Source organism: Trachurus japonicus, chromosome 17 (genome assembly GCF_045865225.1).
Source record: "Trachurus japonicus isolate A0001 chromosome 17, Traja_1.0".
Taxonomy (NCBI): Eukaryota; Metazoa; Chordata; class Actinopteri; order Carangiformes; family Carangidae; genus Trachurus; species Trachurus japonicus.
Window position 1 is genome coordinate 14677522 of NC_140923.1, and position 22679 is coordinate 14700200.

At 40.9% G+C, this 22679-nt stretch overlaps 1 protein-coding gene across 2 annotated transcripts in view; it reads left to right on the forward strand.

The window, feature by feature from the left end:
- Window positions 1–16520, forward strand: part of LOC146970321 (netrin-G1-like) — a 79565-nt gene extending 63045 nt beyond the window's left edge. The window contains exons 4-7 of one of the 2 annotated variants that reach the window (XM_085804432.1): window positions 3020–3192; window positions 7045–7071; window positions 8294–8338; window positions 15283–16520. In XM_085804432.1, the coding sequence (XP_085660558.1) occupies window positions 3020–3192; window positions 7045–7071; window positions 8294–8338; window positions 15283–15521 (484 nt within the window). In that variant the 3' untranslated portion in view covers window positions 15522–16520. The remainder of the gene's footprint in view (window positions 1–3019; window positions 3193–7044; window positions 7072–8293; window positions 8339–15282) is intronic. The other variant, XM_085804431.1, reaches the window with a different exon arrangement.
- Window positions 16521–22679: the final 6159 nt, after the last annotated feature.

Here is a 22679-nt window from a genome sequence, read left to right on the forward strand (position 1 = left end):
TTTCTTATACACATGGCTTAATGAAGTGAATTCTGGACAATCTGAGCTAATGATGTGCAGCAGGTCAATAATGACCACAGTTTAAGTGGCTATAAAATGCATCATGATGCTTAATCGGTTATCGCATTTTTTTTTTTTTAATCTTATTGAGCCCACCCCCCAGCACAGAGTAGTTATGGTGTTTCTGGTTTAATAGCACTGTGATGAGAAAACACCCTGAAAGATGTTATAGCTCAAGAAAATGGCAAAAATAGAAGAGGTATGATCAGAACTGGAGCTGATAAACACCCATCTCCCTTTGTGGCACACTGGACCTTTGAGTTTTTCATTAAAACTATTTAAAATCAAAGAAATGGCAAATGCAATATTCAATGTCATGTGCACCACAGATTAAATTCCATTGTACTGGAGGCAAGAACGACCTGGAACAAAACCTAAACAAACAAAAACAAAAGTAAATCTGTGTGGACGAGATTTTTATTTCGTTATTTATGTAATTTTGAATCATCAGAGTCTTAAGTAGCAGTAAGCTGTAGTAACCCTGTTTTTGTAAAGTATGTCCATACCATCAGAGCATTCCTTTAATTATTTCTGGGAGCATTTTAACACCCAGCCGAAGGAGGGCAGTTGATGGGAAGGACAGAGAAGCTAGATGATTCCCAGTGTCTCCTAGGGGAGGGTCACTTGTTTGGATAATGGATAATACCAATTGCTATCGGGCTGAACACGGGATAAAAGGTCATTAAAACTTTATGAAATGTGTCTTTGTAATGGTGCCAGTTCAAAAGGCTGGACATACAGGGGATCTCTTTCCTCTGGTGACCCAAGCCGGAGACAGAGAAACACTCTGATTTCAATATGACAATGCCAGCGGCAAAAGCATCACATCCCAGCGCTCCCCTGAGTCCACATCCTCCACTCTATCAGCGTGCTGCCCGCACCAGTTGGGCCCGATGATCCAGATTTTGCTGGTTTTTAATTAAGTGGAAGGTCAAATCTCATCGCTCTTGACTTCAGGGAGCTGCTGCTGTCTGCATGGCAGAAGAGCTACACCCAGTCATTAATTTTATGGAGCAGGGACTTTAATTGATTAAAAAGTTAAAGACTATGGGGAATGTGTGGTAAGAGGCACCAGCATTTATTTGCTGTGATGTGGCTGCTAATACTGCGAGACAGCATTCAACTTGAGGAAAGACGTTGATTTTCTTTTTAAAGATTGAAGCTGCGAGTGCTTAAGTATTTCTGCTGTGGAAAACATGTTTTTTGTGCAGAAACAACAATAGCTGTCTTCCTATGAAAAGATTTATCTGCTCACCCAAGGTTCATGTGAACTCTACTCGTCAGATTACATTGAACTGTATGAACCTTGCGTCATTGAAAATAATCAGAACCCACTGTATGATTTCTAATTGGCAGCATTTATACGTTAGTCTTTGTCTCTTGTGCTATTTTATGTGCTTTTGTTGCCAAGTGAGCTGCACCTCACATAACAGATATATCTCTCAAAGTATTGCTCACAATGTCCTCACAAGAATATGGATTTTTACTTCCATTCCCATTCAGCTAATTTGGTTTTTTTGTGCAAAAGTTCGCTATTGAGCTATGTATAGTCTTGTCAACTTCTATAGTTTGTAACTCGATGCTTCATGGGTTTAAAACAGATAAACTGCTAAATAGGAGGGTTTTAAATACAGTGATGTTACCAGACACCAACATTATTTTAGATCTCTTTCAGTGACTTTCTACAGCTGCTTATCAGCTATGCAGAACAAGGTATAGTTTCCCTTGTTTCCCGCAGCTATCTATCATTAATGTGAGATGTCACCGTAAGGCCAGGAAGTCAATTAGAATGGATGTATTTCTGAGTGCCGCTGTCATTTCTCTGTCTCATGTTCACTGGTGATTGTAGGCAGCAGATACCCAACTCCTCCTCGAATGGGAGAAATCTTCCCTCGGAAGCACTTTGTAAAAACAAACATAGGCATGATGTGAAACCAGGAGCCGCCCGAACCTCTGGGGAGGTCTACTGTGTCAGATCCTCTCATGGCTCCCTCCGCTACTGATTGTGTATCAACGCCCACCAACCTCCCAAGACACCGAGGTTACTGGTTGTAACCTTTTACCCTCTTAGGAATAAAATCAAATATGGAGAATTATATTTGGAATACAACTGGAAGATGAAACTCTAATATCTCATGTGACAGCGAACATATATCGTTTTTTTTCCCCCCCTCTAATCGAGCTCCTCACTGGATGTAAACAGGTCTCGCTGAAATGGAAAAGGTTTTATTCTGAAAGCACGATGCAGTTGAGTCTCGGCTCCTTCAGGTTGTTAGTCCTGCACAAGTCTGACTCAAACTGCAACCAATTTGTTCTTTTTACACAGGCTTGGAAATACAAGCACGTTTGTTCCATGTGGTCAAACGGGGGGTGGGTTCGGTGGAGTGTTGACAGCCGTCAGGCCTTCTCTCCTCTCCTGTCAGGAGCATCTGTCAACTCTGCCACAGTTCTGTCTAATAAACCAGCTCCGCCGACCGGTAGGGTTTCCTGCCTGAAGGCTCCCTTGCCAAATAACAAAGTAACTTTGAAGAAAAAGAAAAAAGAGAATTCTCAGGCTGCGCTGCTTCTCTTTGTGCTATCATCTCTCCATCAGATCCCCGTTTTGTGCTCAATTAGCAAACCTTACAGAGTGCCATTCATTTAGCTCTCGGTAGTGGCAAAAGTGACCTTGTTTGCGTCGCTGTTCTCTCCACAGGGGCAGCCACAAATGAAGCCTTGTTTTTTTTTTTTCTTCTCCTTTTTTTTAAAGGGAGACTCTAATGAATCTATGTGAAGGCGCAATCCAAGTCAGATAACCCACCAGGATTTCAATTTACCCCTGTCAAAAAATTTGAAAGGCTCAAATAAACAGCGAAGCAAGGGCAGACTTTGTGTAATCCCTCCAGAAGCTATTGATTCAATGGGTGCAGAATGATGCCTATTCATGTCTCCGTCTTTTGTTGTTATCTTTCTGTCTCAGGTGCAAGTGCAACCTGCATGCCAACAGCTGTGTGTTTGACAAGGGGAAGCTGGGCTGTGAGTGTGAACACAACACCACAGGGCCAGACTGCAGCCGCTGTAAGAGGCACTACCACGGAAGAGCCTGGAGTGTGGGCTCCTACCTCCCAATACCCAAAGGAACAGCAAATATATGTAAGTGACATGCAGCTAATATGTGAGTGATACTGTTGATGATGCCTGTGGGAAAAAAAACTGTATTTCCTGTCTGGTCACAGCTGGTTTCTGTTGGAGGCTGAGAAACACATTAACTTTTCTGTCTTTCTTTAATTATTTATTATGAGGGATTATTGCACCTCTCATCAGCTCCATGGCTCTGAGCCGCATCTTTCCCAAATGTAGTTCCGAGTACCGATTGTGGTTTCTAACCAGAGCTGACACGGATATTAAAGAACATGCACTCTATGTATGCAACATGTCATTTTGCTGCTAATTAAGGCGTACCTTCCTCTGAAAGGTGGACTTAACAGTCGTCCTGCTGTGTAAGAAGCATCACAATTGGCTCTGAGAATGATCAATGAGAAATGAGAAAGCCGTCTCAAGAGTTTTAACTGTTGCAATCATGCAAATAATGACATCCTCGCTCAGAAGCAGAGGAGCAGGTACAGTGATTATCAGATATCACAAAACCTCGTCAAACAGAACACAAAGCAATCTATTAGATGTGTCTACATTTGATTGGAAAAAATAGATTAGGTGCAAATTTGCCAACACCAATGTTGATTAAAATCCATGTCAACATTTTAAGTCCAAACTTACTTGGTGTTTCCAAAGCTTTCAATGTCATTTACAGGCCTTCCTTGGTAAATGGAGTTGCTCAGCTGTCATGTCATTGTGAGCTTTAAGTATTGATTTTCATTGAAAGCTTTGCAAATAATAGGAAGTTGGACCTTGTGTTTGGAATCCTTCATCTCAAGAGTGGACCTTGAGGTTCACCTTAAAGTAGTTCAAGCTGCTTAATATTAACAGATTCTTGTCTGTGAGGGTTGTCACAAACCGATTCAGTGAAAGTGTCAAGAAAGGACACACTAAAAATTGTGGTATTTGTGCTGCTGTGGAGCTGTTGTGATGTGCAAAAACAAAACGAAATGCCAGTAGATAGAAGTGAGAGAGTAAGTGAACACATGGACCAGCTTTAATGCTCTGGAAGGCCCAGATGAGCGGCATCAGGTGACGACTCCCCCATGTGAACCAATCGCCTGCTGAGGCGGACCAGAGCAACCTCCAAGACGATGGGAGGGACAGAAGTTAGACAGTATTCAGCAAGAGGGACCAATGACCTGCTTTGCTATTATGAGGACTTGTTGTGTAGATTTTGCATCACTGGTTTCACTGGTTCAGTGTTAAATTCACACGAACAACATCCTTTCTGTTACTTTAACACCAAACTTAACATCCCTGCCTCAGCTCCATGACAAGTTGTACACTACAACGCTGGATATTTTTCTGCCCGTTCACATGCTATCTCTGAGGCAGAAGGTGCTCTTTTGCATTATCCCCATTATAATCTTGGACGGGAGTTGAGTCACATTTATCAAATCCCATGCCTGAGGCAGGGGGCTCATTGCCTCAATAAATCTAATACAGCCACTCAGGGATGTGGTGGTGGACGGCCAGGCGAGGCCAGATGGTGGAAGATCTAGCCCTCTGGTCCTTCTTTCTCACTGATTCAGCCTTGCAGTCAGAAAACTCTCACGGCAGCAGCCTGCTGGGATTGACAGCAGGTTTTTCAGATGCTCGGTTTGATTGTCTGACTTGAATTCTCAGACGTGGCGCTCTGATTAGATTTGTACAGAGATATGATATTGCTATTGATCCGCTGATTTGGTGTGAGTAAATCTGTGCGGTAACAGTGTTTTTTTTCTTGCTTTTCTTTGGGCTGTTTGCTCGATGATGAATTGGAGGATGGCTCAGTCGTTGGCAGGGGTGTGTGCGTCTCATGAGGCCGTGGCTTTGTATGCATGCATGCGTACGGAACAGCGTGTGTCTGCCTCTGTGCACATGCAACATATTTTGATTGCGTGCGTGTGTGTGTGTGTGTTGTTTGTGGGAACGTTTGCGAACTCTAAGGAGATATTGCTGGATTTACCCTTGCACCTCTCCTGTGTTATGAGTCTCCATGTAATGTGGTGCTCAATGTCAGATTGACAGGCCGTTATTAAAAAATCCAACACTTGGCCGCATCTGCACTGAACCGATGAAACCAAGGTCTAGCCATATCAAAAGCAATATTAGCACTTGTTTGGCAGTGGCATAAAATGCAATAATGTTGCACATGGAAGTGACGTAAGGATATTGGTCCCCCAGGTGTTGAACGAACACAGTTTTTGTCTTGAATTATTCTTATTTCTCTCATAAGTAAAGCCCAGGCCTTGTAACATGCCTTTATCCATTACGTGAAGCTCATATTTCCTATGAGGATATTAAACATACAGCCCCTCGTATCAAGACAAATATGCTGAACGTGCAAAATGTAATTATAGTTTAATAGCTTTCATCTGTCATCATGTCTTCCTCTTTAATCACGGAAGTCATTTATCTCATAGGTAGAAAGAGGACAAGGTCTATTACATATTCAAATCCCCTCACATGTAGATATATGGACATACGTGACCGTTCGTCTGATAAATTAGAGCCCAAAAATGGAGCCCCGTGTTTCTATGGGCCATAGCTGTCGGCAGCAGAGACCGAGCGAGAGTGATTCAAATCCAAGGCTTCCCTAAAAAAAAAAAGGAGGCGTGTAATAAAAATCTGTAAGTTGCCGGCAGAGCAGAAGAGGAATCACTTGGAGAATTATGTTGACAGTCCACTTTGCAGGGAACACAACTCATCTTGTGTTCCAAAGCAGGTTCACAGGTTAAGAGGGGTTAGGGCTGAGAGTTTGATCAGACTGAAGAATGTGTTTTGGCTTCAAAGGGCAATATTGTTTGCCCTCCATTCCTCACACAGAACAGCTATTGGTTAAGAATTGTAGCTCGCTTGGTTTCTTGCAAATTGGAGCTTAAAAATCTGTGCTTTTCCTGCTGCTGCTGCTGCTGCTGCTGCTGCTGCTGCTGCTGCTGCTGCTGCTGCTGCAGTGTTGTGCTCTTGCCAACAGTTGCTGTGACAGCACCCCCTCCCCAAACCGGTAATGAAGTGATGAATGGGGTGCAAACAATATGAAAGGCCCACAGAAACATAATCACAGAAGGACAAAGCGATAAAGCTCATGAAAAGGATCAGAAATTGCACTAATTGTGGGGTAGGATTTGCCTGCTGATGACATTAACATCGCACAAAGATGTTGGATTCGCAGCCAGATACTGATAACATACGTGGCTCAGACAAAAGGCTGCGCCAGTCAGCTCCGGGCCACAGCGAAGACCCAGTTCAGTTCTTGAAAATGTGCGTTTTTCATTTTCCTTCGAGCCTATCGTCTTTCATGTACAGACATGTGAGTGTCAGGACTTTCACTTGCTATACTTATATCTCAGTTTCTACTGGAAATCTCACTAACCTGACAATTTAAGACAGCTATACAGCAAACATTAAATCATTTCCAGATACTGTTTGAGTGATTCAAGGATGGGACAGAAAACACAACAACAATCTCCCTCTTGAGAGAAACCAGCAGCAGATAAAGGAAACACAACTGTGAAACAAACAAACAGTGAAAATGCTGATAAAAAAACAAAAAACACTTTACCCATATTGAGAGTTTTGATTTTCTTGACATTTTGTCACTAGCAGACCTGTTATTATCATCAGAGAGAGGCGGGTGTTGGACCGTGCATTGGTCCGGTTCTCTGGAAAGAGACGGTGGCTGCTAATCAGTGGACACAGCGGAAACCAATTGGATAAGTGTCGGTTGGCTTTAATTACCCAGTGAAAACAGCACAAACAAAGATGTTCTCTCTTGTGGTTTCATGACTAAAGTTTCAAGAGTAAAATGAAATGGATTGGGTTCCCGCTTTAATGAAACACTTTGTGTCTTTGCTCTTTCCGCAGGTATTCCCAGTAATCACGGACCAGTGCGTAAGTTGATCACGCTCTTTTTTAAATTGGCATGCTGATGAATGGTCTCCTCCCTCGGTGATGACTAACTCTTGTATGACTGATGGTGTTTCTGTGAGAAATTGTGGCCTACATTACCATCATTGTTCATCAGGATGTTTTCCCCAGTGGAACGAAATGAATCCTAACAAGGCGTTAATGTAGAATTACATCTCAATACCTAACTTCTTATGAATGGGAGTGAATCAATGCATGATGTGGAAAAAATGCGCTCAAATGCATTTTTAACTGGCGCAATTGTTCCTAAAAAATTTGTGACAAGTTTTTGAGAAACAAAATACAGTACAACTACAAAGTCCTACACCAATTTTTTGTTGTTGTTAAGTTTTTAGCCAGTGTATACCTCACATTCCTGCGTGGTACTGTTTTATATGCTGGACATGTGATTGTCCTGCATTTTTTAGGAAGCAGTTGGAAACCTATGGCTGACTTCCATTCATTTCTAGCATTAAATTCAAGAAGTGGGTGACATGGTCACAATGGGGCTTTGAAAACTGAATTACACACCACAGGCATCATGAGAGGCTGCTTCATTTTCATATGTTTAGAGATGAATGGAAAGGCAGGAAGTCCTTCAAGCATCTATTATTATAAGGTTGGAAAAAATGGTCACCAGTAATTTTAGGTTATGACTCATATAAAAATGAGCTAAAACACTAGAAATGCCTAAAATGAAATGAGTTCCGGACATACAGTCCTTCATGTTTGGGCCAGTATATCAGCAGGAGCTCCTGAAAATGATTTCTCCCTTCCACACGAGAATATTTGCTGTAAGTGCAAAGACAGATAGTTGCCCTAAGCCAGAGGGGGGGGAAAAAACCCATCTTTTATGAAGATGCGGTTCCCACCATGCATCCCTACGCATGCTGATGCCTGAAGGTGACTTCTCATACTGGATAACAAAAGCAGCTATCACATGTACATGTCTCTGCCTTTGTCTTGTGGAAAATTCACTTTTAAGCTGCATGCACACTATTCTACATCAGCCCATCCACTGCTCCAAACACAGTGTCTGAAAATTTCTAGTATTTGTGAGGTAAATCAGCCCAGATAACAAACTAATTATAGTCAGAAAAAGAAAAGAAAAAGCATCTATGCATGCTGTCCCTGTGCTTTAACAACATAACAGCATGAATTATATTACAACTCAGTGTAATATATAACCTTTCCCATTTTCACACAGATCGAGCAAATGCCTCATCTCTTGGTGTTGCAAATCGTAACCAAGGTAGGCTTATAGGCTTTGTAACTTCAGCATGACATTAACAATACAAAGAAAGAATTGATTGCTTATTGATTGGGGGGTGAAAAAAGTGTAATGTAGAATATGCAAATAGCAGTATGCGGTAGGTTGGTTTCCCGAAGCCAAATGCTTTCATCCTGCATGCACACAAATACACGCTGGTCCTTACAAGGCAGACCTTTTGTTGTGAGAACACTGTAGGGAAAGGACCACATGCCTCATGATCGCTGAGTCCACAGCCTCCCAACCTCTTTGATCATGCCCTCTTTTTAATTACCCAGAATGCTCTCTGGGGGTGCACCCTTTCTGCCACATTCACAAGGAAAAAAAAAAAAGGAAAGAGGAGAAGGAGAGGGAAGGAGAGAAGAGGCTCCAGGGGGGGTTATGTAGATTGATCTCCAGCAATCTCCAGCTAATCCTCAGGCCCAGATATCCTGTGTAGTGAGTGTTAAGTCGCAAAAAAAGAGGACTTTCAGGATTTCTACGATCAAGGGAAGGCGTTTTCCCTCTCTTTCCTGGACACAAAAAGCTGGTGATGAGATGCAGCTGTAAAATAATCCAATTTTGGTTCCAGTCAGAGGTGGAAAAAAACCCCCCAGAAACTGATCAGTGTAACCTATGCTGATCTCATGAAAGCTTTCTTAACACCTTATATCAGTAAATGGAAAATGTAGCAGAGAAAAGGAAAATATGAAACAGAGAAAAAAAAGAAATCCTTTTTTTTTTTTTTTTTTTAAGGGTTAGGGGTTAGGGTTAGAAGAAAAAAAAGAAGCAAATCCTCACCTTTGTGGAGGTGAACGCACAGAATATAGTGTTTGCCAATTAAATTTCTGTCAAACTAATTAGCTTTTCTTTGTTTACGTTTAATAATCTTTGAAATTCTCAACTTGGCACAAGTCTCACTGTAAATGTGACCTTGTGACACTTCTGTAGCACCAACAATGGAGAAAATATAATCATTATGTTGCCTCTGACAATAATGATCAGGTGGCAGTATTTTGAAATGGTCCTAAAAAGCAGCAGTAGTTTAAACGAAAAGTGAGACATTTTGTAAAATTCATTTTTTAGCTCTCTAGTCTATCTTAGTAAGAAAGATAAGCTACGAGGGAAGAACTAGCCTAACACCCATTAACACGCTGTGTCTCATTAACTTTTTCTTGATGAATGGCATGAGCAACAAGTTGAAACTCCAGGAAGTCACTATGCTTGTCACTGATTGCCAGGAAAGAGTAACAACACATTTGAATTCTGTAAAACCATGACATGTTTTCAAATTTATCTTAAAACACAGACTGAACCATCAAGCTTCAAGTTAATTAGTTAGCCTAACTGGTGTTGTTAGACATATTTCTGAATTCTGGCAAAATATTTCCCCCTTTTTCAAGTCTTTGCATTACAGTAAGCTACCCTAAACTAACATTATTGTACCATTTAATTCTACAACTCCTAACACAGAGCTTGTTCATGAATAAAAACAATCAACTTTAGATGCAGTCGTATTCCCTGCCACTGTCAAGTGCTACTCTGCAGCTGACAATTTAAACTGAAGTTCAGAGCTTGGAGTCATGACTAATGATGAAGGCTTCATGTTAATATGATAACAGGAGGCATGGCTGAATGCAGGTTTCAGCTTACCCTGACATCATGGCAAAAGGTATTGATCCGGTGTAATTGAAGCAACACTATTCTGTCTCCAAGCATATAATTAGCAGATCCTGTATCTGAAAACTGTCTCCATTTATACTTAATTGCACTTGTGAATCTATAGTTTTAAGGGCCTTTTAAAAATATTAAATAAATCACTATAAAAATGATTTTTCCCCCCTGCTGTCACTGCGTGATCCCTCTTATAATAAAATGAGAATCTCTAATTCTAAAAGCTACTGTCTGACTTGGTCACTGCAACATAACTGACTGATGTAGGTAATATGAGATCTGTAAATATGAACTGGCATATTTTAAAAGGCTAGCTATTCAATAAGCTTTTTTTCTCTGCCTCATAACATCAAAATCTTCCACAAAAAAGGAGTGGCAGGAGCTGTGGTGCAGGACATCGATTTGTGACTTTCAGCTTCTTATCATGCTGTGATTTTTCTGTATCTCAGAGACTTCAGTTGCAGAGTATCTGAGGACATCAAGAGACATCAGAGTATTTGAGGACATCCTCTCATCTCAGATGAGAGGATTAGAGAACTGCCTGGGTATGTTTAGGACATAAACAGTCTGTTAGATCCTCTACAATAGTCACAATAAAAGGAGCAGTATGTCTTATATCTCAGGGACGCAGTAGATAAAATGGACACAAATCTACACAAATCAATAGTATGTCGCAGGTTGTGGTACAGTATATGTCAATACAAAATTACACATGGCCCTATAAAACACTGGTTTAAAAAACAAAGGTTTAAAAAAGAAACAATTGCATCACACTTTGAGTCACACCAGCAGCAAGGTGAAATTTAATTTGGTTCTCCTGTGTTTTTAATTCACTGTCTATCACTCTTGCTCTCTATTGCTGTTGCTGTGGTGAATTTTCTCCATGTTGCTTCGTGCAACACCAAGGCCCAAGGATGGATCTGTCATAACAGTTATACTGCTAAATGTCACACGTCTGACAGAGGTGTGAGGTGCACATATGTCTCAGAGAGACTAAGCCAGCTTTAACCAGGACTCGAACTGCTGTGTTCTCACATGCAGCCAGCAAAGTGAGTGATGTCATCTAGGGCAACATAAGATGTAAGACATTGTGTCTGGAAAATCATTCAAAATATGATATGTATGATATTTTATTTTATTACACCTCACATATGTGTCTCTGGAGGGAGCTCCCTTAAATAACCTGTAATGATGTCATCAAGGTCATTCATCTTGAGCTTGGAGACTACTCATTTTTTAGCAGGAAGTCTGTGTTACATACTGAAGGGAGGCATGCATTAAAAAAAAAAAAAAGGGTTATTTTGGGGAGTGTTAAACAAAATCCAGTTGCATTATTGGAAAGATACTTAGATTTGTGCTGCTTCAATATTGTCAATATTGTTTTCAGATCCATCTTTTGTAGTTTTCCAATTTTGAAGTGCTATCAGGGCCGTTGCTAGGAATTCTGGGGGCCCTGAAAGAATACTAAAGTGGGCCCCTGACTTTTCCACTTTTTTTCTTATACTACATACTGTATGTATCATTTTTTATTTCGCCTACTTTGTTTTGATGCTAATGCAGCATTACTATGAGTATTAGTCAGGGTCAGGGTCATGCAGAATAATTCAGTCATACAAAGATTAGACTACTGGGGTTTTTGTGGGCCCTACTGGGCGCTGGGCCCCTAGAATTATCATCACCTTTCTCCCCTATACAACGGCCCTGAGTGCTATACTCAATTGTCAGACATTCTTTATGACTTCATAATAATATTCATAACATTAGCATTTCACAGTTACAGTTAAATTAGCTATGCTGATCATTGTTGTGCAAGAATAAATGTATAATATTACACAACATCACAAAGTTTTACTAACATGTTCACTTTATCCACAAAAGAGCAATTAAAGATCCCAATCGACAAACTTTTTATTATCTCTCACATTCCCCAATCCCTATGTGAGAGTTTTTCTGAGTGACAGAGAATAATTGATTTATTTTACACTGTATTTTGCTATGTTAGTGGACCCTGCGGCTCGGCTCAGACACCCCAGGCTTAAGCCTCTGAATAAGCAAACTAATTGGGCTACAGATGCTTTTAGAAAGACAGTGGTCCTGAGGGTCTGCTGGAGGACACAGATTATCCCTCAGCCACAGGCACAAATTTAATGTGTAGGCTAGACAATAGAGACTCAGTTGATCCCATGGAAATGATTATCAAAACACACAGTGCAGGTGTTTTCCATTAGCTGTAAAATAAGAAAACCTGATTTTTTGGGGTGTAGCCAGAAGGCCATTAATGTTTGAACCCACTGAGGACAGAGCAGCTGTGAGTCAGGACCCAAATACAGCATTCAAGCAGACATTTTTGCATCGGTCAGGTGGTCAGTGAAAACTGACTCAGGTCTCTTCATCCCATCCTGTGAGACTGACTTAGACCAGGACTGATCGGGCCTGAGTGCAGTGTGGTTCCAAAAGTCTGAGGCCACTTTCCCCAAGTTAGGACTGGAAATATGGATATAACTGTCCCATTGACGATCTCCACCACCAAAGATATTGTCCATTCATTTGTCAGCAGCATAATGTAAAAAGTACTTTTTGCACCAAGCTCTGTGGCAGGATAGAAAGAGCATAGACCAGGGAAGAACCCATCAGATTCTGGGGTAAATTTGGATCCTTTATTGTGAATTTGATTTTTTTTTTTCTCTCTCTCTCTCTCAAGTTTGTTGTTTGGCAAACAAGGTCTGCACTGAGTGAGTGAATATAGCAGCAGAAACAAGCTATAAACAGTATGATCAGTTTTTAAAAGAAACTATTTTGCTTTTGCCACATGGCTAACATTACTGTAGTATTAGCAGCTGTTTACTTACCAGTTTGAGTTCACCACCAAACTTTAGTCCTAGTCTGTAAGACTGGGAAGTAAAATGGAAAATGCTAACTTGAGGTAGCAGCAGCAAAACTTACAAGTAGGCTTATTTATACATGTCCAGTAGTAGTTATTTGTAGTTGTGTGTCAGGCCTTCTGGCAAAGTGCAGTATCCTCTCTCTATTTAGCTGGTTTCTCATCTCTGAAATCTCCTGAGAAGTTAAATGTTGCACCACAGTCACCTAGCTACAGTTGCTAATTTTGTCTATCTCCTGTTTGGTTCTGAGCAGGTAGTGTAAAGTGGATTTTTCAAACTTTTCCGCTGCTGCTGAAAATAAAACCACGAGACCAGTGAAAGTGAACCGAAGCAAGTCAAGTTTCCAGCCGCAGAACTGAAACAATGAACTGAAAGATGCTATAGGCTAATGCTTTATAGAGACCAAGGGCAGCTGCAGGCATTCACTTTAGCCTAATCTATTTTAACACAAAAAATATTGATCAGAGTCTTGTTAAGTATTGCATACTGTGCACCATCAGACAATTGTTCAACATGTTGTACTTCTCTGCAAACCTTCTAAATATAAGCACAGCACAGACCACAGCAGGGAGGACACTGCCTTTTACTGGAATGACAGGAGTCAGCAAGGTACTTATACCAGCTTCTTATAAAGCCAGTAGTAATGCAGTTACATCTGTAATCCTGCCTCTCATTAGGCCTATAGAAATTATCAAAAAAATGTTCAAATACATGTGCATCATAATTATTTTCTTTGTTCACTATTGATTTGCCCTTTAAATGAAAATGAATGTAAACAAACAGCTTATTCAGGATATAATTTGCATATCAAAGTATGTTGTGTGAGTGTTTGTGTGGGACAGTTCAGCTAAATATAAACATCACAATATCATACTCAACCAGCATTGATTCTGGGAAGTTTCATGGCAGAATTTTTTTTTAATCTATCTAAAACATCAGTGGTAAAATGTCAGGTTTCCATGTCACTCTCTGAATCAAAGAGCGGTGGCTTCTTGCCAGACTCATTATTTGTGCACCAGTGTTCGACAATCATACGGGGGGAAATCTATCAACACAGCAACAGCTGCATTTTAAGTAAGGGGTTTGAATGACTGCGTTATTTTCTCTCATAATGCTATCATTATCGATCTTTCTGCAAACACATAAAAAGCAGTTGAACACAACAAAGCCATCACACCAAATCTCCTCGGCGTGGTCAAAAGCAGAGGCAGACGAGAGGCACGGAAAGTGGATCCACCAATAGATTAAATTACTCTACGACACTAAATTATTGAAAATCCCAAATTGATGATAAAACCCTGGTGGAATTTCCATTTAAAGCAGCAGTGGTGTCTGTGTGAAGTGGGTGGGAATATTATGAAGTTAAACGCAATACCAACGCGTTTTTAATCAGTTTTGGCAGCCGCAATGATTATTTGTTGAGTTTATTCTGATGCATGAGCCACATTACCGAAAACCAAGAATGTGATTACTATTTATGCAGGGAGAGATATCCAATTACACTGAAATCTCTTGGCAAATATTACCTCTTCCAGGATTTCACCTCTGCCAGCAGAGAGGCTTCCTGGGATAATTGAGTCGTGAGTTTTTGTCTGGAAATGTGGATATTAGCTTATGTAGTCTTAATCAGTCTATATCAAAACAAAGAAATGTTCCATGGACAGTAGGACAATGCAGTGTTGGATATTACAACCACTTCTTCTCACAGTGCTGTATTGTTTTTCATAATTTTACCGCAGAGAAGAAAATAACAGCAGTTGTCGAGTTTACCTGGAAATGCACATTTGCATATCAAAGGTAGCACTGGTGTGGTGGAGCCAGGTATCCATCCCATGTCTTCTCCTCTTTCTGCTCTTTGAGTGTCATTGTGCCGGAGGGGAACAAAATTTAATTCCACTGTCCTGGACTGAGGCGCTGTTTCATAATACTCTGGCATCCTTTGATTCACTAATCATTAATTTCACCTCATCACTGCCATGGTTTGTTTGCTCTATTGTTTTGCCAGGATTATTTGCTCTGAAGTCCCTTTGGTGCATCTAAAAATATCCACAGAATCCATAAAATGTCTTGTCTGTGTTCTTTTGTCATACATAATCATTCGTGGAGCGGGTTTTCACGAGCTGTGGGCTGTGTTTTTTAGTATTCACACAGTATGTGCCCTGGTTATTTGCCTCCTCTTCCTCTCTGCACTTGTTCACAAAAGTCCTTGGCTTCGCCCTCCCAAATGTGTCAGCTGTGCTCTAAGGACACAGAGCGATGCAGACAGGACAAGAAGAGGCAGCTTGTGCCCTGTGAACCTGCCTGTTGATGTTCTCTGCCTCCCTATCACTGAGTGATCTATTAATCACCCCCTCCTGTCTTCCCCCTGCCCTCTTTGCTTTGTCTCTGCAGCTCGGGTGTGTGACAACGCGATGCTGCGCTGTCAGAACGGCGGCACGTGCCACCACCATCAGCGGTGCCATTGTTCCCCCGGCTTCACGGGCGTCCTGTGCGAGAGAGCTCGCTGCCAGGGCCCCGGGGAATGTGATGACCAATTGTCTGGACGGGCCTCCTTCCATCATCCCCCGATCGGCTGCCAGCTCGCCCTCACCCTCGTAGTGCTCCCGCTGCTGATTGTTTCCCTTTGCTGAGAGACCTGAACAGCCTCCCATCCTCAACCAAACCCTTATAGACCACATATGATGAGACTGACTTCTCAACCTTAAAGGACATGAAGGACAAAGGGCATGGATAATGTGCTCAGCATTCAATATAAGCAACTCTTTTGTATATCCAAGGCCACAGTGGTGGGTGACAGTTACGAACAGGTTGTGCACTGTGCACTGTTAGACTGAATGATAGAAGGATTTGTGAAAGGCTGTCACTGCTGTCGTATAATGCCACAGAGGAAACGGTCGGAGCCCCCACTTTGTGATTATGTCATTGGCTGATGCTTCATTAAAGGCAGACTGGAGACTCAGATAGAGCGAACCCCACACTCTGAGAGCAAACTGTACAAAACTAGACACATGATTTCTAAGTTATCATCTGAAGTTATGAAAAAATAATAATGTGGACGGGGACATTTTAAAACATCTCGCCTCACTGCCTCCTTCCTTACTTGTTCTTCTACTCTCCTCCCTCCCCTTCCCTCACTCTTCCCTCCCCCCACCCACCCAGCCGCCCACCCACTCACTTTCTCCTTCCTGTGCTTTGGTGACTCTGGTGAATTTTCCTTTGCTGAAGGGTGTCTGTTGTTTTTGCCAAATGCTGCACATGTATTATTCTCAAAAGCCCCTTGACAAGTACCAATCTAGTACTTTCCTTTTTCTTTCTCAGAGGCTTTGTAGTCATGCTTGAGCTCACCTGTACGGGGAAAAAAAAAAGTTGTAACATACTGTAACTGTATTTAATTTTTGTATAAAAACAGATATTTTCATGACTACGCAAAACAAAAAGATGTATTACTTGTTTTCTATTGCTGCCGACCTGTCCTAGATGTGGACTATGAGTGCGTATAAGGAGTTTGGTTGTATTATTTCTTTGCTTGTGTGGCACATGGTTCTCTTCATTTGAGAGCTGCTGTCAAAAAAAACTATGTTTACATACACACCTACACAATACACTTCCACCAAAGGGAAAAAGAAAAACATGTCTTTGTCTTGTTGTTGAAAAGTAGTACATTTTATTCAGTAGTTACATGACATTTGAGACAAGATGTGTAGAGTGAATCGGTGTATTGTTTGTAGATATGCATAAGCCAATGACAATAACTGAATGTCATTTAAAAAAAAAAAAAGATTTATGAAAAGCTATATCGATGCCAATCTTTGACCAACTCACTGAAGCAACAGTTGCTGATAACAGTATGTCAGTCAACAAATAACTTCCTGGTGCAATGACTGAAGGTTTGTTTTCTTTTTCTAATGTGCTGTAACACCGTCCTTCTCGTGCTCATGAAACATGGGAGAAACCAGAAGAATCTCGGGCCTGAATCCCATCAGCTTTATGTAAATTTAACAAGAGGAAGGACATGGAGGAATAAAAAAGAAAAAAGAAAAAAAAAAGGAGATTGCGCGGCTGTCGCAGAGGTTGTCCAGCTCAAATCTGTAATCAGATCTAATCCCTGAATCAAATGGGAAGAAGGGAAGGTTTTCTGAGCTGCTATGGTTGAAAGCCTGCATCCTGCTGCGGGAGCCTCGGCGAAGCGACACATTCGGGAAATGAGCTTTAATTCATGGAGGGTCAATGAATAGAAATGAAGTCGCATCCCACTGGGTGACATATTGAGCACTGAGACCAATTTCATTTGAGAGATTAATTTTCCTCCCGAGGTTGTCATGAAACACCTAATTGTGTTAGAGTCTACTGTAAGTGCCTCTCATTAAACGACACTGTCAATGAAAAAAGTAGCGGATGGCTTTTTTGGGAGAGAGACGATTGTGTTACAAAGCAACTTTTAGGAAATTGAGAGGAGGTATGAAGCAGGTTAAGACGCTGTGTGCAATAACTGGACAGAAATTGATGTTATTTATTCAGCAAATAATACATTTTTGGGGGAGAACAAACTATAGCAACTATAGTGTATGTATATTGGCAATTAAATTCAACTGGAAAACAAGTCAACAGCAGTAAATCCATGGAAATCAACCTAACTTTCATTTATTCAGCTTCTTCCCAATACGGAGGTTGTGCAGAATTTCAAATTCATAACCAGCAGATCTGTGGAAATATGGATTTCACATTGGAGCTATTAAGCAGACAAGAACAAAAGTATGAAGAATGGATTGATACCAAGTGTTGCAAATAAGGTTTTTTCTTTTACTTCTTTTTGATGCATTTATTTATGTCATCGGGCTCAATTCATTCATCCACCAGTGTCCTGACGACTGGACGCTGCCTTTCCACAGGTGAGTCCTCGCCCTCTTCCTGAATCTGAGCCGGCCTGGCTGTAGTGTGGTGTCATTAGCTTCTCCTGTGTCTTTGTTTCTTGACTGTTACAGTAGCCTCCTTATCTCCTGACTGCCGCGCTGCACCGTGGGTTAACACGGCTTTATTTAAACGTTGAGGTAAGCCGGCTCAACTTTAATCTATTATCGGCTGCTTTTAAAAATGTATTTTATCTTGCTCTAAGGTTTGTTGTGTGAAGTGATTGAACTGTGCCTCTCATCCACTTGTGGTTTCTGAAGCTGAGCCTCTGTTCTCTGGTCTGTATTTGCAGGTTTACATTCACAGGAGTGGGGCTAGGTCAGGGTCAGGGTTGGGCCCCTCTCCTCCACTGGCATTGTTCTGTCCTCAATACGAGGCTACTTAATTGTTTTACTCAGGAGTGTTTTGTTTTGCTGGTCCATTGCTATGACTGGTAACCATGGGCTTGTATCAGCATGAGGTTCAAGCACTAATTTTTCCTTCTTTCTTTTGCTCTTTAGTTGATAATTTATTTTTGAGGGTCAATTCATATGGTCTTGTTAATTGTGACATTGTTAATTCTGATTAAGTTGGTGGGGTTTTTTGGGTCACTGAGCTGCTAGTGAATTATTTTCTGTGCACTTCTTAAGGTTATTCTTCTTATTGTTAATTGTTTATCATTTGTATCATCCTGCTGATTTAATCATATTCTTTTTTCCTTTTTTTTTGTTTGTTCATTTTTTCCTTTTAAAGTTTGGACTGCATGAGTGTAGATGGGGTCAGAGTGTCCTGAGTTTCCGTGTCTGTTCTCTCCACAAACTCTCTATTACAGTTGTTTGTGTGTCTCCCACAGGACTGGAGCTGTGGACTGGATGGGCAGCTGTTCCCCAGTGGTGGTTTCCTGTCGCTGACCCTTTACTGTACTGCACTTTGAGCATTATTTGGATGGTGTTTGGTATTCATTCATATGGTGTGTAGCACCATGATCCCTCCCCTTTGGTTAATTCCCTCGGCCACAGTCAGGCCCCAGTCCAGCTCTTACATTCAGTGGGAAATTAATGGGCAGATTGTTGCAGAGCCAACAATTTTAACATTTGGTTCTCTGTCTTTTTAAACATAACATTTTGCACTGGAATCTGTGACCTTTTTGTTATTATGAGTGAGGTAACATTGTTGACAGCCTTTCACAGCATGTCCAGCTAATTCGCTTCGTACATGGTAATTAATATTTTCTTTCAAAGCCAGGGGACACTTTGTACTTCAACAGGTTACAGGTTTAGACCAATCAAGAGCAATACATGTAGTTCACAACAAAACATATTAATTGTAGTGTTTTATGTTCCCTGCAGCAAAAACCCAGTGCTGGATGCTATTGGAGTTTAGGGTAGCTAACATTGGCGGCAGTCAACCTTAGTTTGTTATATTGTTAAGGTTAACCCTACCACAGCCCTAGATAATACCCTATTATATTCTGTATATTTCAGCTGTATTTAAGACTCTTCAACATAATCCTCGGGTTAGGTTGGAAACTCTTTTTGATCAGCTAATCTAACCTTGGTTTAACAATCTGTTGGCTTTAGCTGATTAGTCATTTTTCTACAGGTGTTCAGTCTCAGGCTAAAAATTAACTTTTTTCTATCTCTGTTTGAACACAAGGACCCAGTCTTTCTAATAAATGAACAAAAATTACAAAGTTACTTTGTCCTGTGTGTCAGTGAAAACTAAACCAACAGTGACTAATGTCACCAGGCCTGATGAAAGGTCAGCTCCCTTTTAAAGGGACAACGAGGAGTTTCTATTCGGTTATAAAAAAGTCTCACGTTAATGTGGATGAATCTACGCTACCCACACTTGTTAATGGCTCCATTTTCGATAAATATATCGTTCTGTCTCTATCGTTATTTTGTTATTATTAGTGGTGGTGGAAATGCTGGTCGAGCCGACCAGCGTTTCCTTCGTGGCGAGTCATGAGAATAACGCAGCCGAATCACCGTTTATGGTCGGAACTACGACGGTATGTGATCGTCTTCGAACCTCTGACTTTAATTATTGATGAATGAAAACATGAGTCCGTCTTGCGCTGGTCAAAGAATTTCACGGTGCGCGGAGGCTCATAAATGTAGTGTGAAAACGCTTCGCTTTTCCAAAACTCCTCGTTGTCCCTTTAAGCCCTCGGATGTGACTTAAACTGACAAATGCTTATGTTCTCACCCCAAATGTAGTAACAACATCTTATCTATCCAGCATTACAGTTATTCCACCTTTCTGTGATTTAATAGTTTTGTTCAAGGTTGAGCTCTCACTGAACCTGCGCTGCAGAATGTGAAGTGGCACACTTGAGACTGTTTGCAGTGACAGTCGGACCCAAACAAATTTTACAGCAGAGGTTTTAGGGCCTGCCGGTGTGCGTGTGCCTGTGTGCGTGTGTGTGAAGACAATTACCTTTACGACGTGTTAGTGCAATAAAATTGGTAGTTTTATGATACTTGCTCCTGGCTGTGGGCTGTATTTAGCCATCAGCAAAAAAAAAAAAACGTTTTGAGGTTAAATAAGTCTTTTGCACTTAAATGCAGATTATGACACAAGAGGTTGATGAACAACTCATTGGAGTCCGTTGCTCTGCAGGTGCAACACACGGCCAGCGCTGACATTCTTTGCCACTGAGGGAAAATGAGCACCATAATTCCTCTATATTGCCTGCTAACAGTGGGAATATTGGCATGGTAATATTTTTTACCTTTTACTTGTTTCCACCAGAATTAGAGACGGAAAAAATCCAAGGTGGCAACTGCATGTACACTACTGTTTGGTTGACTACTGAACACATGCATGAATACATTTTTCCGTTATATAAATAGCAAAATAGAAATGCTGATGTTTCAACCTACACATGGCGGCACTGGAACATCTTAGGAAAATGACTTTTTTTTGTTGTTTTTGATTCAGTGCACACAGAAAAGACCTGAGGATTTTGTTCCCTAGTTATGTTCCCTGCTGTTCTGTGTAGCAGCAGCAACTCCTCGTCCTTCCCCCTTTCACTTCTAAGACTCAGGAGGGGGTATTAGGAGGACATTTTTAGACATGAGCAGTCCTTGTGTTCTGCCACTGTCAGCACTGGTGGCACCAACAGAAAGTTACATAAGACAAGGGGTATTCAGTATCTGGGAAAGAAGTGGCTCAGCAACATGACTGGAGCACTCAGCTTATTAGAAATCCAATATCCATATGCAGCTCATCAATAGCCACTCTTTGAAATGCCCAGCGGTACAACTCAAAGCACTGCTCCGTGGTGTTCAGGGACAGAAAACTTAACTTTTCTGTCAATCAAATGCTGCAGTGCATATATAATGAGCATCGCTATAGAAACTCCAGCTTTGCATTTTTTTCCCCCAGAAACCATTTATCAATAATTCTTATGCTAAAAATGAAACCATGAAGGTCCCTGACTTTTTTTTTCAAATTAAAGGTTATAAAATTGATTAGATAAACAGTATATATACTTTTTGTTTATAATGTAAATTCAAAACATACTGGAAATTCATGATGTGAACTTTACATCATTAATTTCCAGTATGTTTTGAATGTATGCTGTAATTTACAGATAAGAATCTAAAGTTGGAGGTTGCAGGTCCTTATTCTTTTCGCAAGTGTGATTAAGCTACAGCAGTGTTTTTCAACCTTGGGGTCAGGACCCCACGTGGGGTCGTCTGGAATTCAAATGGGGTCACCTGAAATGTCTAGTAATTGATTTAAAAAAAAAATACTGATAAAAATATATATTTAAAATTATGATTAAAAACACCACACAATCTTAAACAACTGTATTTTATACTTTCACTTTCTCAAATATATATCCAGTTAAAATAAAATGCAGCATATAAAAATATCTGAGCTGATGCATTTTGATTGGCGGCCGCGATCACATGACTGCACGTGATCGGGGGTCGCCAAAAATTTGTGATGTCAAAGTGGGGTCATGAGCCAAAAAAGGTTGGGAACCACTGAGCTACAGTATAAGTTTGCCAGCACAATGTCACCGCAGGAAAAATAAATAAAATAAATAAATAAATAAAACTTCAAGTCTGGCTCCATATGGAGGGTTGCAGTTTGCAAAAAGACCTTTTCCTTTGAACAGCAGCAGTATTCACAGAGTGAAAGCTGCCTCCTGCTTGACAGTAGAAGTTATTTTATTTATTTATTTACGTATTTTGTTTGTCAGTTTGGGTTTTGGGGGGGGGGGGGCGTTCACTGCAAGAGACATTCACCATTTGAAGAAAAAGTGATACCTTGTCTTTTCCAGCACCAAAACACAAATTTCTGTTGAAATGCCATTATCTGCTGGATATCATTAAAGATTTTTATTATTACGGTTGTAGTATCAGTATTCAAATTCTGCAAATACACTATTTTTTCAAAAGAAGATCAAATAAAAACTTGCAAGGCCATGAACTGAGATATTGGCATCAGTGCAGCTTCTGGAAAGAGAACCAACCATTGTGATTTTTTTTTTCTTTTAAGTTAATAGAAGTGTATTCAAGTCAAGCTCTTTGGAGCAGTAAAAAAGAGGTTGAACATCCTGTGAGAAGCACGCACACGTTTAAAAGTGCACCTCATGTGCTTTTATGTGTATTTATGTGGCAACACATCAGGAATGGCACTTACGGAGGGGTGGGAGCAGCATGCCATCTGTGGCTTTATCAAACTCCTATTCACATCCCTGACATCGCAAGGACAGCTGGTGGGTGGTTCGCTGGCTCGGCGCACAGAGCCAGAGTACACTAGAATCAATAGACAGAACAAAGAGGAAGTTAAGCTGCCTCCGCTGGAACATGATGGAAATACCTTTGTCCCTGCTGCTCTTTCAGACTTCTTAGGACTGACTTGACAGGAGGCAAACTTTC